Source organism: Corvus kubaryi, unplaced genomic scaffold (assembly GCF_017639235.1).
Source record: "Corvus kubaryi isolate FWS band 111438036 unplaced genomic scaffold, C.kubaryi_AGA036_p1.0 37256, whole genome shotgun sequence".
NCBI classification, from domain to species: domain Eukaryota; kingdom Metazoa; phylum Chordata; class Aves; order Passeriformes; family Corvidae; genus Corvus; species Corvus kubaryi.
In genome coordinates this window covers 2,839,279-2,853,316 of record NW_024581076.1, presented here as the reverse complement: position 1 = coordinate 2,853,316, position 14,038 = coordinate 2,839,279, and the positions used below count along the sequence as shown (strand labels likewise).

At 39.2% G+C, this 14,038-nt stretch overlaps 1 protein-coding gene across 2 annotated transcripts in view; it reads right to left on the bottom strand.

Annotated features, from left to right (window-relative positions):
• The window catches only part of ARHGAP42 (Rho GTPase activating protein 42), a 148,493-nt gene that overhangs the window by 64,870 nt on the left and 69,585 nt on the right, over positions 1 to 14,038 (bottom strand). For both annotated transcript variants that reach the window (XM_042023756.1, XM_042023757.1), the window contains exon 4: positions 3,553 to 3,624. In XM_042023756.1, coding sequence (XP_041879690.1) covers positions 3,553 to 3,624 — 72 coding nt within the window. The remainder of the gene's footprint in view (positions 1 to 3,552; positions 3,625 to 14,038) is intronic.

Here is a 14,038-nt window from a genome sequence, read left to right as displayed (position 1 = left end):
GCCCCTCACCACCTTCATAACCCTCCTTTGGACACTCTGTCATAGCTTAATGTCTTTCATATACTGTGCCAAGCTGGGCCAAAACTGTCCCCAGCTCTTGAGGTGAGGCAGCCCCAGTGCAGAGCAGAGTGGGACAATCCCCTTCCTTGGCCAACCAGCAATGTACCCCTGCGGCATGGGTGGTCCTCCTGGCCGCCAGGGCATTGCTGACTTGTGTTCAACTTGTCACCAACCAGGATCCCCAGGTCCCTTTGTGCAGCCCTGCTCTCCAGCATCTCATTCCCCAGCCTGTCCATACATCCAGGCCTGCTCCATCCCAGGTGCAGAATCCAGCACTTTCCCTTGTTGAACTTCATATGGTTGGTGACTGCACAGTCCTCTAATTTGTTGAGGTCTCTCTGCAGACCCTCCCTGTCTTTGAGAGAGTCAACAGCTCCTCCCATTTTTTATCATCTGCAGACTTGCTTAGTATCCCTTCCAGTCCTGTGTCCAAGTCATTAATGAAGATGTTGAAGAGCACAGGGCCAAGGATGGAGCTCTCTGGAACCCCACTGGTGACAGGTCACCAGTCTGATGCCACCCCACTCACTGTAACCTTTTGTTCCCAACCTGGGAGCCAATTCTCACCCACAGCATGGTGAGTTTATTCAGCTGAATGCTGGACATTTTGTCCAGAAGGATCCTGGGAAGATTACATCAACTGGCTTCCCTTGATAAACTAAATGGGTAAGCTTGTCATAAATGGAAATCAGGTTTGACAAGCAGGACTTTTGCCGCATGAAGCCATGGTGGCTGTCACCAATGACTGCACTTTCAGGTGTTTTTTAATACCTCCCAGAATAATCTTCTCCATAACTTTACCAGGCACTGAAGTCAGACTAACAGGCCTGTGGTTTCCAAGGTCCTCTTTCTTGCCCTTCTTGAAAACTGGGACAACTTTCACCAGCTTCCAGTCAGGGGGGACATCTCTGGCTCTTCTTCAGAGAGCAACACAGAAATGTTTTGGGGTTTTGGGCAAGAGAGGGATGACAGAGACACAGAAGCAAGTTTGGATTTGATATAAATACAGTTCTACATACTGTTGTAGATTAACACTACAGGGAAAAAAACCAGCTCACGCCTGGTAAGGTCCACTCAGCTGATGTGTCTAGAAAAGACCACAAATAAAAAGTGACATTCTCAATGTTCTGTGAAACTTGCTGCTGAAACCCAGACAAGAAGAAAACATCTATATCTTTTGTTTGATTATCAGAACAGATCATCCCAGAGCAGTTCAAAGAGCCAAATCTCTGTGCAAACATTCATTAACTGCAGATAAATAACTAGCAAGTTAAACTCATTCTATATTTATAAGAGTTCATAAATGCTCAAGAGCTGATCCCAGTGAACCAAAGTAGGGGTAAAGCAATAGGGCCATGTTCTCCACTTTACCAGTAATGGGTTTCACAAAGCCCAAATTTCTACTCTGTTTCATATGGGTCTCATTATTCCTAGATCATACTTTGCTATTTTGTAATTATTAGGAAAACAATGCTGCATGTAATTAAGCTCTGACTTGTTTGTGTTGATACCATTTAACTGCATAATTGCTTCCACTGATAAAAAAAATTTCAAAGGCAAATGTATCACACTTGGTTATGATGGCATTCTGAATCTCTCATTTCTGAGTCTGGCAGTTGAACTCCATGTGCAGTGCTAGAAAATATGTTTGTTTGACATTTTACAAAACAATGACCTAGGAGAGGTCTCTTTAGGGTATCCATGTGTCAAGCCAAGTATCCTGGACTCTCCAAAACACACAGCACTGCATAATAAAGTGCATTAGACACTGGAATAAGAATTAGCTGAGCCAGGCTCCCTCCTGAACTCATTCTGTACACTGTAGTGTGACCACAGACAAGTCAAAACAACAGCTCAAAGAGGAGCAGCTGCCCATATTTATAAGGAAGAGATTTGGAAAAGAAACCAGCCACTGTGATATACCAAACAGAGAAGACTCAACCTGTCTTGTTGTTCTTGCCCTGCCTTTAATGTTCTTGATGATACAAAAAACCAAAGGAGTCATTTCAATTAGATCATTGCGTATGTGTTGACATCTACTGAGTGATACATTGAAAGGAAACCTGAGTCTCTATAGAGTTCTGAAGAGAGACCTGTGAACCACCTATGGATTGTCTCTGTCATACAGCAAGGCAATCAGTATGGTGGGTTGAGCTTTCAAATAGGGTGCTCTGAAGAGAAGAATGATATCCCTTAAACTATAAGAATATGAAATGAAATAGTACTACCAAGAACTAAATGACACTACTAAAACCTACTGAAAACTAAAAATAATTTTGTGCTGGGATTACATTCTGATTCATGTAGCATGGTAAATAAACTCCCAGCCCTGCATCTCAAAGCAGCATAGGGGTGGGACAAGAGAAGAATGTAGTTGTACACAAAAACATATCAAGTGAAAGGGTAAAAAACACCCATTTCAGAGAAATCTAACCTCAAGTTCGCAGTAAAAATTCTTCACAAACATCTACTTAGTTCCTGTGCAGAAGCAGTCCCATGTGTTTGCCACACATTCACAATAGCAATACAAGAAGTATAAACCCTTGGTGTCTCTTTCCAATAGCTCTGTTCTTCTGAGTTTCTTTGAGTACAGCATAAACACAACCTCACCTGCAACATGAGAGAGCTTTTTTTTGTACTCATTTAACCTTACAAATGGAACATTTCCCAGAAATTTTTATGAGCACTATTATGAGATGCAAAATGCTTCAGAACTAGTATGTTTATGAAGACAAAAGGAACTGTAACTAACCTCTAGCTGACTACCACAGCCTCTATGCATATCTCAGAGACTGTGATCAAAGCAGTCACTGATAGCCACTTAAGAATTCAGGATCAAGCTGAAAACAGGTCTTCAAGGCTAACAGTTAATTTCACATATTTTTCCCCAATATATCTGATTTCCTAAGCTGACTACTGAACCCTGGTATAGACAACCTGCACTGTCTCTCTCACACAGATATAACACTTAAAACCAACAAACCAGAGAAAATTATCAACTGGAGCACTTCCATCATGGGAAAATCTTTGGAGAGTATTAAGATGAATACTCTGGCAAAATGAACATGAACCACTGCATTGCATCAGCCATGTAAGGAGGAAAGGGAAACCAGAGGCAGAGATTATGCTGAAACTGTCTTCTGTCTTTATGCAATGTCCACTTAAGGATTTTTTTGAATCCTCCCTGTGGTTCTGGGTTAACCCAAGATGCAGCATAATGTAAATGCAGACATCAGAAGATGAACACAATGCCAGATGGTAGGAATGTGCAACAGTAGCAAGAGCTGTGCCCTATGCATATTATCAATCTTTAAGCTTCATTTCTAAATCGTCTCCTCCTCTGAAGCAAAGAATTTAGTATAATTTACTAACAAATTAATGAGGATGGCACCAAGTCTGTTTGAATACAAAATGCCTGTTTTCAGTACAGCCTTCAAAAGACACTGATAAACTCAAATAAACATGAAATGAAAAACAACCCCAGCCACTTACTTTTGCTGCTCCTATTTGCTCTTTTCGAAACTTCTCCAGTGGTGCTATTAGCACATCATTAGCATTCTGGATCTGCAAAGTTAAACATAAAGCATATCTTTTTAATATAGAGTATTTGCAGAAAGTGGAGTCACTGTAACTTTGCCAATGTGCAAGACTGAAAAATGCATGTCCACAACATTCTGGTAAGAACATACTGGGTAGAAGGCAAATAATTATGTTTTCTTTACACAAGGCATACAACACACATGTAAACTAGTCTAGTACAGAACATTTTTATGAGTAACTAAAGCAATTGTAATGAAAGATGCAGTAATTGTCTCTCCAATATGTAGAAGGTTTTCTGGTACTTTACTTCCATTTCTTGCATCTTGCCTAAAACCAGAATAGAAAACGGAAACTTTCAGGAACATATTTTGGCAGAACAGAGAAGACACACACAAATACTGACAGCACTGACTAAAAAAGACTGTGTTTTGGAATCTGAAGCTTTGACAGCTGAATCTTTTCAGCTATCTCTTTGGATTCTATACCTAGTTACACTGAACAGAAGAGAGTGAGGCAGAGAACTCTAAAAAGATGTGGGCAACTTAAAAAATACTCTAGATTGGTTTTCTTCACTTTTCTAGTTTTTAAACTAATTTGAGATGTCCTTCAGCTATTTTTATCCCTTTAACCTAAACCAGAGCTCTTAATGAAACACAGTTTTCCCCTCATGGCCTCTGTTTATTTAGAGTAAATCCAGTCCTGGGAACCCCTCCCTGAAACCCATTCCCAGCAGCGACCACCCAAAGCAGTCTCTAGCCATTTAGGACTGGAAACACACATGCAGCAGAATACAAATAGTGGCCAAGCCATCATGCCACTCACCAAGGAAAGGTAGCATAATTTTCTCATGTGCCTTTTAGGGACAGGAAGAATAACCAATTAAATTGACTTTACTGATGAAAATCAGACAAACTAAAAACTGTCAACATATCAGAAATAAAGCACAATAAAACACACTACAATATTCTATTATACTGAATATCATACAGTCAAATACTGTGGGTTTTCTGCACAAACAGCTTTTTTTCCTCCTCACCAGTACAGTCTTTACCAATACTCATCATTTGGGCTTTGGCAGGTTTAGAGGTCTGGGCAAAGCTAACATGTACCTAAGCCAAACGTGAATGAATACAGTTCTTGTGGTTCTTCCATAACAGTAATTGATACGTTACATTGTCAGTTGAACACAAAAACTTCCCAAAAGGCTGTAATAAAAAACATATAGAATAAACCCATTGAAATACAAACACATTTTCTTTCTTCCCAAACCTAACATTACAATTCGAAAGACCACAGAATCACCACATCTCTTAGCAGGGAAAAGTTTTAGGAGAAGATGAGACTCTCTTTGACACCCTTATGAAGTGAAGTCCAAGACAGCAATGGCAACACTGGAATGCTCAGTGATACCATGATCAAACAGTGCTACATTTAAAAACAAGAATCAGGCACAGAGGATGAGGAAGAGTGTTTTCATTGCATTCTCCATCAGTTCCACTGGACCAGACTACAAGCTACATTACTCTCCAAGTGGACGCTTCCCAATAATATATAGGTTTTTAGCCATCATCCAGCAATCCAATTGGGACTCAACACCTCACAAGGCAAAGTGCATGCACTTAGCAAAAGGTAATTTCAATCCCAAGGATCACCAAAGCAGATTAATAATAGTGCAAAATTTAAATGACTTGCCCACAACCAAGCACAATTGCAGTGCATACACCTGGAAGCAGCAGCTGGAAGTTTTGATAGTTTACAGAGCATGTACATGGCTTTTAGCAACACACACAGAAATCACAAATGATTGCTCAAGTCACTGGTATGGAAATGCTGATGCAATTTTTTATTTTTTCACATCCCAAACTACGTTTGTCTCTGTCTTTTAGATTCATTGTTAAATATGTCACAGCTCAATTAAGGGAGACGTACGTATACTATTAAGTAGTTACTACTGATACCAGCAATCACTACTAGTCCTGTTGCTAGTCATTGCCAGTCAAACTAACCCCATGTGAAGCTGAATTGCCCCTCCCTTCATTCCATACTACCATGGTCATGCAGCCTCCATGCCACACCAGGAGACCTCACTGCATATATTGTCCTCTTGGCAGTGTTAAAGTGACTGAAACACAACTCTTCCCATCTCGCTCAAAGCTGCTGCAAAGCAAATGAAGTATCTTGGAAAAAAAAAATACTTCTTCAAACACCATGGAAGAGCATACACATAGGAAGCATATGGAACTGAGAGGGTTCATCTGAGAAGTAAGTGGCTTTGCTGGGCTGAAGGACAGTGTCATTACCCCCACAGTTATACATGAACTGGAAATGGACAGTGGGCATTGCCAGGCTTGTATCTAGATGGGGTCTGTGCCTCTGAATAGATCTGCTGAGCCACATCAACAGAACACACTGCAAGTTCTTCCCTGGACTGAAAGGTTCTACTGACAAGAGCTCTGGTGTTGACAATTCATCTCCCAGCAAAATGAGGAGCTAGGCAAGAAATAGGCTTTGGTTTTGGGTAAGGGAGAATGTGGCAGGAAAGGACCAAGGAAAATCCCAGCAGATGCATTTCAACAGCCACTATTACAAGATGCAGAATGCTCCACTGTGTAAAGACTTCCATTAATTTCCACCAGGCTGTGCCTAGCTTTTGGAAACTGAAAATTATAGAGAGTAGAAATTTTGCCTTACATATTCACTTACTAATTTCTTCTCTTTGTCAATAACTATCACTGCAACTATCTTACAGTTTCCTTCTCACGGGTTATAAATGAACACATGCCCCCCTCCCCCACTTTTCTGCATCCCTTTCAAAGCAGCAATCTAATACTCCCACAACCATTTCTGCGGAAATCTGATTGCTTTAGATAATCTGAAATTTTCACTGTGTGGTCCTAATAGAGTAACTTTTTTCCTGCCAAGATGATAATCCCTCTCCTACTCAGTTATTGTGCTAGGTTGAAATCAGGGACACTTGGAACAGGCAAACAATGTCAAAAAGACTGTAACAGTTTTTGTAAACAGCAACTTCAGAAATCCACATTGTGTTTAAAATACGGATCTTATCCTTCCAAGCTTATTCCGATTAGTTACACCTTCAAAGAAGTTACATTCTCTTGATCCAATAGTTACTAAACGTTACACAGTTTCAGTGCTCAGAATGGTTAATATGTGGCAGTTAATCAAATGACGTGATTGTTTCTCTTGTTTGGCAAAAGCAACGGTCTTCCTCCAGAAAAAGAAAAAAAAAAGAATAACACAATTTTAATTTACTGACAGTTCATCAGTCTTTTTTTAATTAAGATGCTAGACAAGTATTAGCAGACATAATACAAGAATATTACTTTGACAATTGAGAGAGCTATATATAGATACAGTAATAAAGAAAGATTTTTCTAAACTAAAAAACTTAAATCAGATTTTTATATTTGGTATATAGAATTTCACTTAGTTATAGTTAACTCTATTTGTTGATAAAAGCACCATTGAAATAAATATCACTAAAACCACCCAGAACTTGTAAAATATATTTGAAAAAGAAACACTGAAAAATTCAAAATACCTTTTTCTAAGGCAGTTTGGAAAACTTACGAGGTTGGTTGCTGTTTGCATAACTGCAACTTTTCAATACACTCTGACAGCCTTTGAGACAACATGGTAAAGCCACTTAAATTGTCTTTTCTGATTCATGATCATCCACTTTTCCAACCTACCCTCCTTCCCTCCAGAAGTTAGCTGTGAAATTGAACTTATGCACCAATACCGAGATTAAGCTGTGGTTTTCACACATCACAGAAAAACTCCACATCTATAGTTGGAGACATTTTGGGCTCACAATTCTTTAAACTTTTCTTTTTTTTACTAAAACTTTCAGTCAGTAGAATGAAGAACATTAAGAGAATCATCATTATCATACAATGTTAGAAAGGGAAGAATAAATTTGTTGCAAACATATCTGAATATTTCCATTTCTAGATTTTCTTCAATTCAAGTCAACATTAATTTTTTGAATGAGTTTTCTAATTTGTTTTCTAGTTTTTCTGAATTTGGAAGAGTGAATGATATACAGCCTGTACATTCAGCATTCTTCTTCTTCTTTTACTTAAAGAGGGAAGATAAAGAGTTGCATGGAAAGAGGGTAGGTTTGGATTAAATATTAGAAGGAAATTCTTTACTGCGAGGGTGGTGAGACACCAGCACAGGTTGCCCAGAGAAGTTGTGGATGTCCCATCCCTGGAAGTGTTCAAGGACAGGTTGAGTGGGGCTTTGAGCAACCTGGTCTACTGGAAGGTGTCCCTGCCCATGGCAGGGAATTGGATGATTTTGAGGTCCCTTCCAACCCAAAATAATCTATAATTCTACTTTGGTAGAACCAGTGGATATAAATAGAAATTTATCTAAAAACATTGATGCAGCTGCTAAATAATTTTTAAATACTAAGAATACAGACACAGAAATTTAAAGCCCTGAATTATTTCATAGGCTTTTATCTTCACCTTAGTATCTACAATGCTGAATTGCAGTAACAAGAACAGTCAATACCTTTTGAGCTCTGTATTTTCATTTGTAGGGATAAGGACTAGGTAGGTCACAGAAAGAACTGACTTAACAGATTTACCAAATGCCAGAAGACAGCAACAACATTAAATGAGGCACATTTGCAGTGACAGAAATTATATTACACTTACCTGAATGATACCAAAACCCTTCAACTATGAAAAACTTCTGGGTTTATATAGTGTATCTTGGAAATACATTTTTTGTTCTGAAATTTTCTATGAGTACTTTTCATGGCAACACAGAATGATCACACTTGTACATGGTAAATAAAACTCACTACCCTGAAATACTAAATGACTCACAAATTCCGAACGCTGACAAATACTAACTTGCCTCATGCCAGTAGGAGGCTTCTAGAAAACACATATTAAATTCATTAAAGGGGGCAACAAATCTCATAGCTAATATACGCATAGTAATGCATTTCTAATTTAGAAAAATATTGCTCTACTAGACAAAAACACAATTTAATTTTAAATCTTTCCCCCAATTACTAACAATTACTAACATCTGATCAAAAAACCACCTCTTTCAGTCTGAGGCCTGTATCAACAGCTCCTAATCAATATAACTTCAACTACAACAGTTGAGACCAAATACAGACAACCAGGCATTTGTAAAACTTATGTTTCAAATTGCACGCTACAAAGAATATAAACATGCCATGATAAAACACTACTCATGTATTTAAGTCCACAGTTTCTGTTTTAAAAGTTAAAAAGTGTAAATATTACACAAAGTTAATATTGTGACTTGACCTTAGCAAGACAAATATTTTTACAGCTTTGTACAGAAAACTCTACACAGACAAATCACATACTTAGAAAACAAAACCAAATATACCTGAAGTTTATCTTAATCCCTCTCACCTTTACCAAAAAAAAAAATGACATCAAACAATACACAAGCTTGTGTTAATTTCCTAAAAACATCACTACCAGTGTCACTTATTTAAAGTAAAGCTGATGTTAAAGCAGATTCAGAAGACTACGAACGTCTACAGACAAGTAGTAACATAAGCTGGACACTTCCACGTACAATGTGTAATACAACATTCAGCTTCTTACCAAAACCTAAAGCTGTATCAAGTGGTGTTAATACATTGCCACAAGGGGATGCTTATAAATCACATGCTAGTCAAGGCTGGGAGTAGTTACAGGTATGAATCAAAGAATAGTTTGGGTTGAAGGGTCCTTAAAGATCATCACGTTCTACTCCCTGTCATGGGCAGCAATGCTTTCCACTAGACAAGGCTTTTTCAAGTGAACTTCTATTTTCTGTATTATACAGTTTATGTTTAAAAATAAATTACTGTAGCGTCAAACCTGAAGTGAGTGTTTCTTAAAATAATAAAAAATGACACAAGAGAATATGCACAAAGGCTGCCTTTAGCACAGAAAGGCCAGTCTCCTTATGGAGCCCTCACAGAACATTAGAGGAAGAACAGAACTCATCTGAAGAACAACGGAAGAATCTTAGATGTTAGGTCTCCTCAAGGAGCTTTTTCCTTTTTACTGATTACAGAGCAAGCAGATTAAAAAGCAGCCAACCTTCAAAAAGGTTAGTCTTCACAAAGAATCTGACTCAGATCTACCACCTGCTTTTTAAACATAACATTTATATTCCAAAAGTACACATTGATATGCAGTGCAAATATACAGAGAAAAAAATATTATATGTAAATATAATATTTTAAAATTAACATTGCAAACATAATTTCAGATTACTGGTATTGTGAGTTGGAAGGGAGCCACAAGGATCATCAAATCTAAATCTTAAGAGAATGGCCCATCCAGGGACTGAACCCACAATCTTGGTGGTATCAGCACCAAGCTCTGCCCAACTGAGCTGATCTTCAGGGTCTTGTGTATCTTGACTTTGCAATTACTTGGTAGAGGTCTTCGTAATTGAAGGCCTCCTGATACTTTTCCCATCAGAACATCTTATTATGGGTGAGTGGACAAACTAGATTTGAAAGCTTCATCTTTCCAAGAATTTGCCATAAGATTCTTTTTTTTTCCACTTTCAGAAGTATTTTTCCACTATTCCAGAAGTACTGAGTTACAGAGAGATTAAGTAAGATAGAGGTTTCATCTGAAGAACCCGTATTTCAGAGACAAATGTCTCAGAGAAATAAGGGTCAATCTTTTTATCTCTGTGTTCTCTAATGAGGACATAGTACCTTAATGCTTAATATTAACTCCAAGCCTCCTCCCATCAATGCTTCTTTCTATTTCCAGGCTATGGAAAACTGACAAAGTACAGATGCTGTATCCACTTCTGGATGAATCAGCAGAAGATCCTGAACCTCCCCTTCATCTGGGAAATTATAGCCTTTCAGGTTCATCTGAAAAGAAACTGGTTCCAGTTTCTCATTTTTTCCAGTCACACATTTTTTTGAGTGACAAAATCATAGAATAGTTTGGGTTGGAAAGGACCTCAAAGATCATCTAGTTTCAACCCATCTGCCATGGGCTGGGACACCTTCCACTAGACCAGGTTGCTCAAAGCCCCATCCAACCTGGCCTTGAACACTTCCAGGGATGGGGCACCCACAGTTTCTCTGGGCAAGTTGTTCCAGTGCCTCATCACCTTCACAGTAAAGAATTTCCTTCTAATCGCTAATCTAAATCTACCATTTTTCAGTTTAAATCCATTCTCCCTTGTCCTGTCACCACCAGAAGGTTGCTAGAAGATCCCCTCAAAGCCTTCTCTTTTCCAGGCTGAACAACCCTCGGACAGAGGAAAGATCTACTAGAAAGCACACAACCTCATTTGTGGACAAGTATACTTAATCTTGTGAAGTAGATTGCCAGTAAGACCTTAAGATCTGAGATAGTTTAGGGTACTTTTTAACGGGATTCTGACAATCCCATATCCCGATGAAACCCAAATCTTCCAGTGGAGCTCAAAACTTTCTGGCACAGAAAACTTACAGCAGGTAGTGCCAGAGAGAGTGATCCTATCATTGTCAGAGCTCTCCATGACCATTGTCAGTTTTGCCTTAAATCCATGTAGGACTCCAGGACTCCCCTTTGCTGGAGACACTGCTTCACCTCTCCTGTGCTTTGTTCTATCCCTCTGCCCATGAAGCTTTCCTTTTTCAGGATACTGTGAATTCCATGGTAGCAAGAGACCTCCAGTTCTAAAGTTTATTTCCCTGATATATTCAAATCCCACAACAATTAGCCAAGCATTGAATCTGACCCACTGTCCTTCCTGTGACTTCATGCTTAACTGTGCTGACACTCCAGGAATTTAAAATGAAAAAGACAAAAAGAAAATTCCAAGAGGTGTAAGCTGTTGAACTATAAACTGAAGAAGAGAAAAAAATATTTAAAAGCTACTTTTAAAATCAGAAGTTCGGTTCTGTTGAACCCTTCCATTCAAGTAAGCTATTGCAGAAATTTGTATTACTGTACAAACTTTAAGACAGCACATCTTTCACACAAATAGACCCACATATTTTCATAGTTTTTTTCACTCTCATCTTCCAGAGTGAATAAGACCCGTCACAAAGTTGACAGCCTACCAACACTGATTTGAACTCTGCTTTTTTTCTCTACCAGTCTCCTGTGCAGGTAAGCTACAGGACAAGTTCTGTAGAGAGTATCACACCAACTATAACTGAGACTAGTTCTAACAAACATTATGTTCTTGAGCTGAGAGGGAAAAGAAACATTTCATCATTCTCGAAAGCATGTTTAACATCAGGACTGTACTTGTACCATTAGCACACAAAAGGGTACAAAGAAAAACAGAGTTTCACTGATGGAAGCCAATTCAACAGTTACTCCCAGAACTGCACTTGAAGGGGAAAAAGAAATAAAAATAAAGAAAATAAACAAATGAAATCAAAGAACAAACAGTTCCACTCAAGCTAAGATGACTGCTAAACACATTAGAATAACAAGCAAACCTTACAGAGAGTACTGTGACTATCTTTGTGGTCATTAACCAGATGCAACCTTGTTTCATAAGTTGGTGGGAATATCAAATACCAGGAGGTCCTCTCAGGCTCTCTTCCTCTGTCCTGTGGTGGCTGGTTGGCCTGTGGTACAAGGGACAGAGAGAATTCTCGATAAGAAAGTCCCTAGTACCAGACAGTTCTGTCTCGGTCATGGTGAGGAAAACAAGCCTCTTCCAGAATGTTGTTCAGTTATGGTAATCTACACCTGTTCTGCTTCCCCAGTTGGCTCCTGGTGCCAGCCACACCCCTGTACTTAAGCCTGAGTTCTCCCGTGTTCTGGGTCTTTGCCTCTGGAACTCTTCACAGTGTAGTAGCAATAAACTGCTTCTGTGGCAATCCACGCAAGGACCCTTCCCACCTCTTTGCCGCTGCCTTGTATAACTGAAGCTATCCGTGTGTTTGTGTGTGCACACGCGTGTGAGCGTGTGTGGCTGATCCTGCTGAGTGGCTTCGCTTTGGAGATGCTCTTTAGAGATCGCTACACCTCATGCTCCAGCACAGAACCCACAGAGCTGGAGAGGGGATAGTAATAGTGTCCCATTCGGTAGTTTCCTTTGTTCATCCCAAGTATCAGCCAAGGATGAAAACAGTTACAATTAGCAAGCAATGTATTTTGGGAGCTCACTGGCAGGAATGAGTGAGTACACATAATTCTAGAAATACTCCATCACACTATCTTCTTTTTTTCCCTATTTTTCAACTTCCCACTATCCTACTAAACACAGTATGTAATTAAAAATAATTAAGTTTAAAATACTTTCATGACATCAGCACATGAATTAAGTGTTTATATAAGCCACATTTCATTAATTTTATACCCCAGCAGTCTCAAAGTTGAGGTGTACGCTTTCTGAGCTGTTTCCACATGCTCCTAAGCAGGGTTATGATGACCTCTGCTATCTTAGATGAGAGTGCAACATAGCAAGTACCTACCAAATGCAGCCCAATCACCCTCAAGCATCTTGCCTTTTTTGTGGTAGCTCAATCTTTGCGGCAAACGACAGTACTTATGGTAGTTTAGCACTCAGAGATGCCAAGGTCCAGTACAACCATTCATGAAAACAACAACTTGATTCTCTTGGAAGGAGGCACCAATATTCTTCATGTCTGCAACGACTGAAGAGCAGAAGTTCCTTTCTTCCTCCCAGAAGCCAAGCCTTATGAATGACCCTGAAAGCCTGGATCTTTGAGACCATGTTGTACTAAAACTGGTTAACCTGCTTTAGGGCCAAGGAACAACAGAGAAGTATTAACTCTAAGGATTGGATTAGCATTAATACAATAGAGAAAGAAAAAAAAACATTTTTGAGTTTAAGTAACAGCTACCTCACAAAATCTGCGAACTTCAGAAGTCCCCGAATGAATCAGCTCATGCACTGCCAACAGCAAGATCTGACAGAGCAGAGGGCATTATCATCTCAGTAACAATACCAATACAAAGATTCTCAAGGACTTACCAGGAAATTAACTCAGTCACTCAACATTAGATATCCACAGTCTCTGAACTTGATACAGCCACATAAGCTTCCCTTCCCAAACAATGGGGAGAAATAAGTGCAGTATACCTGTGAACTATTCAGACAAGATGCATCACATCATGAAACTGCCACGCTGTCTGCAATCAAACTCAAGTTTGCTAATCTGCTTACGTGAAGGTAATTCTGTGTAGATGTATAAAGGCTTAATACAATAGTATTACATGTTCCCAAAAGAAAGCAAATGAACGTCTGAGCCACTGGGCTTGAAGTCTGCTTTCCCTCAGGGATATTGCAAGCCCATTTAGAATTTTCTGTAATAAGCCAAAGAAATCTAGGACTGGGCAAGAGCTGCTTTTCATTCAGCAGAAAGCAGCTGGATTCAACAGAGACTGCAAAAACATTATAGACATTACAGGATTCAGTAAAGGTT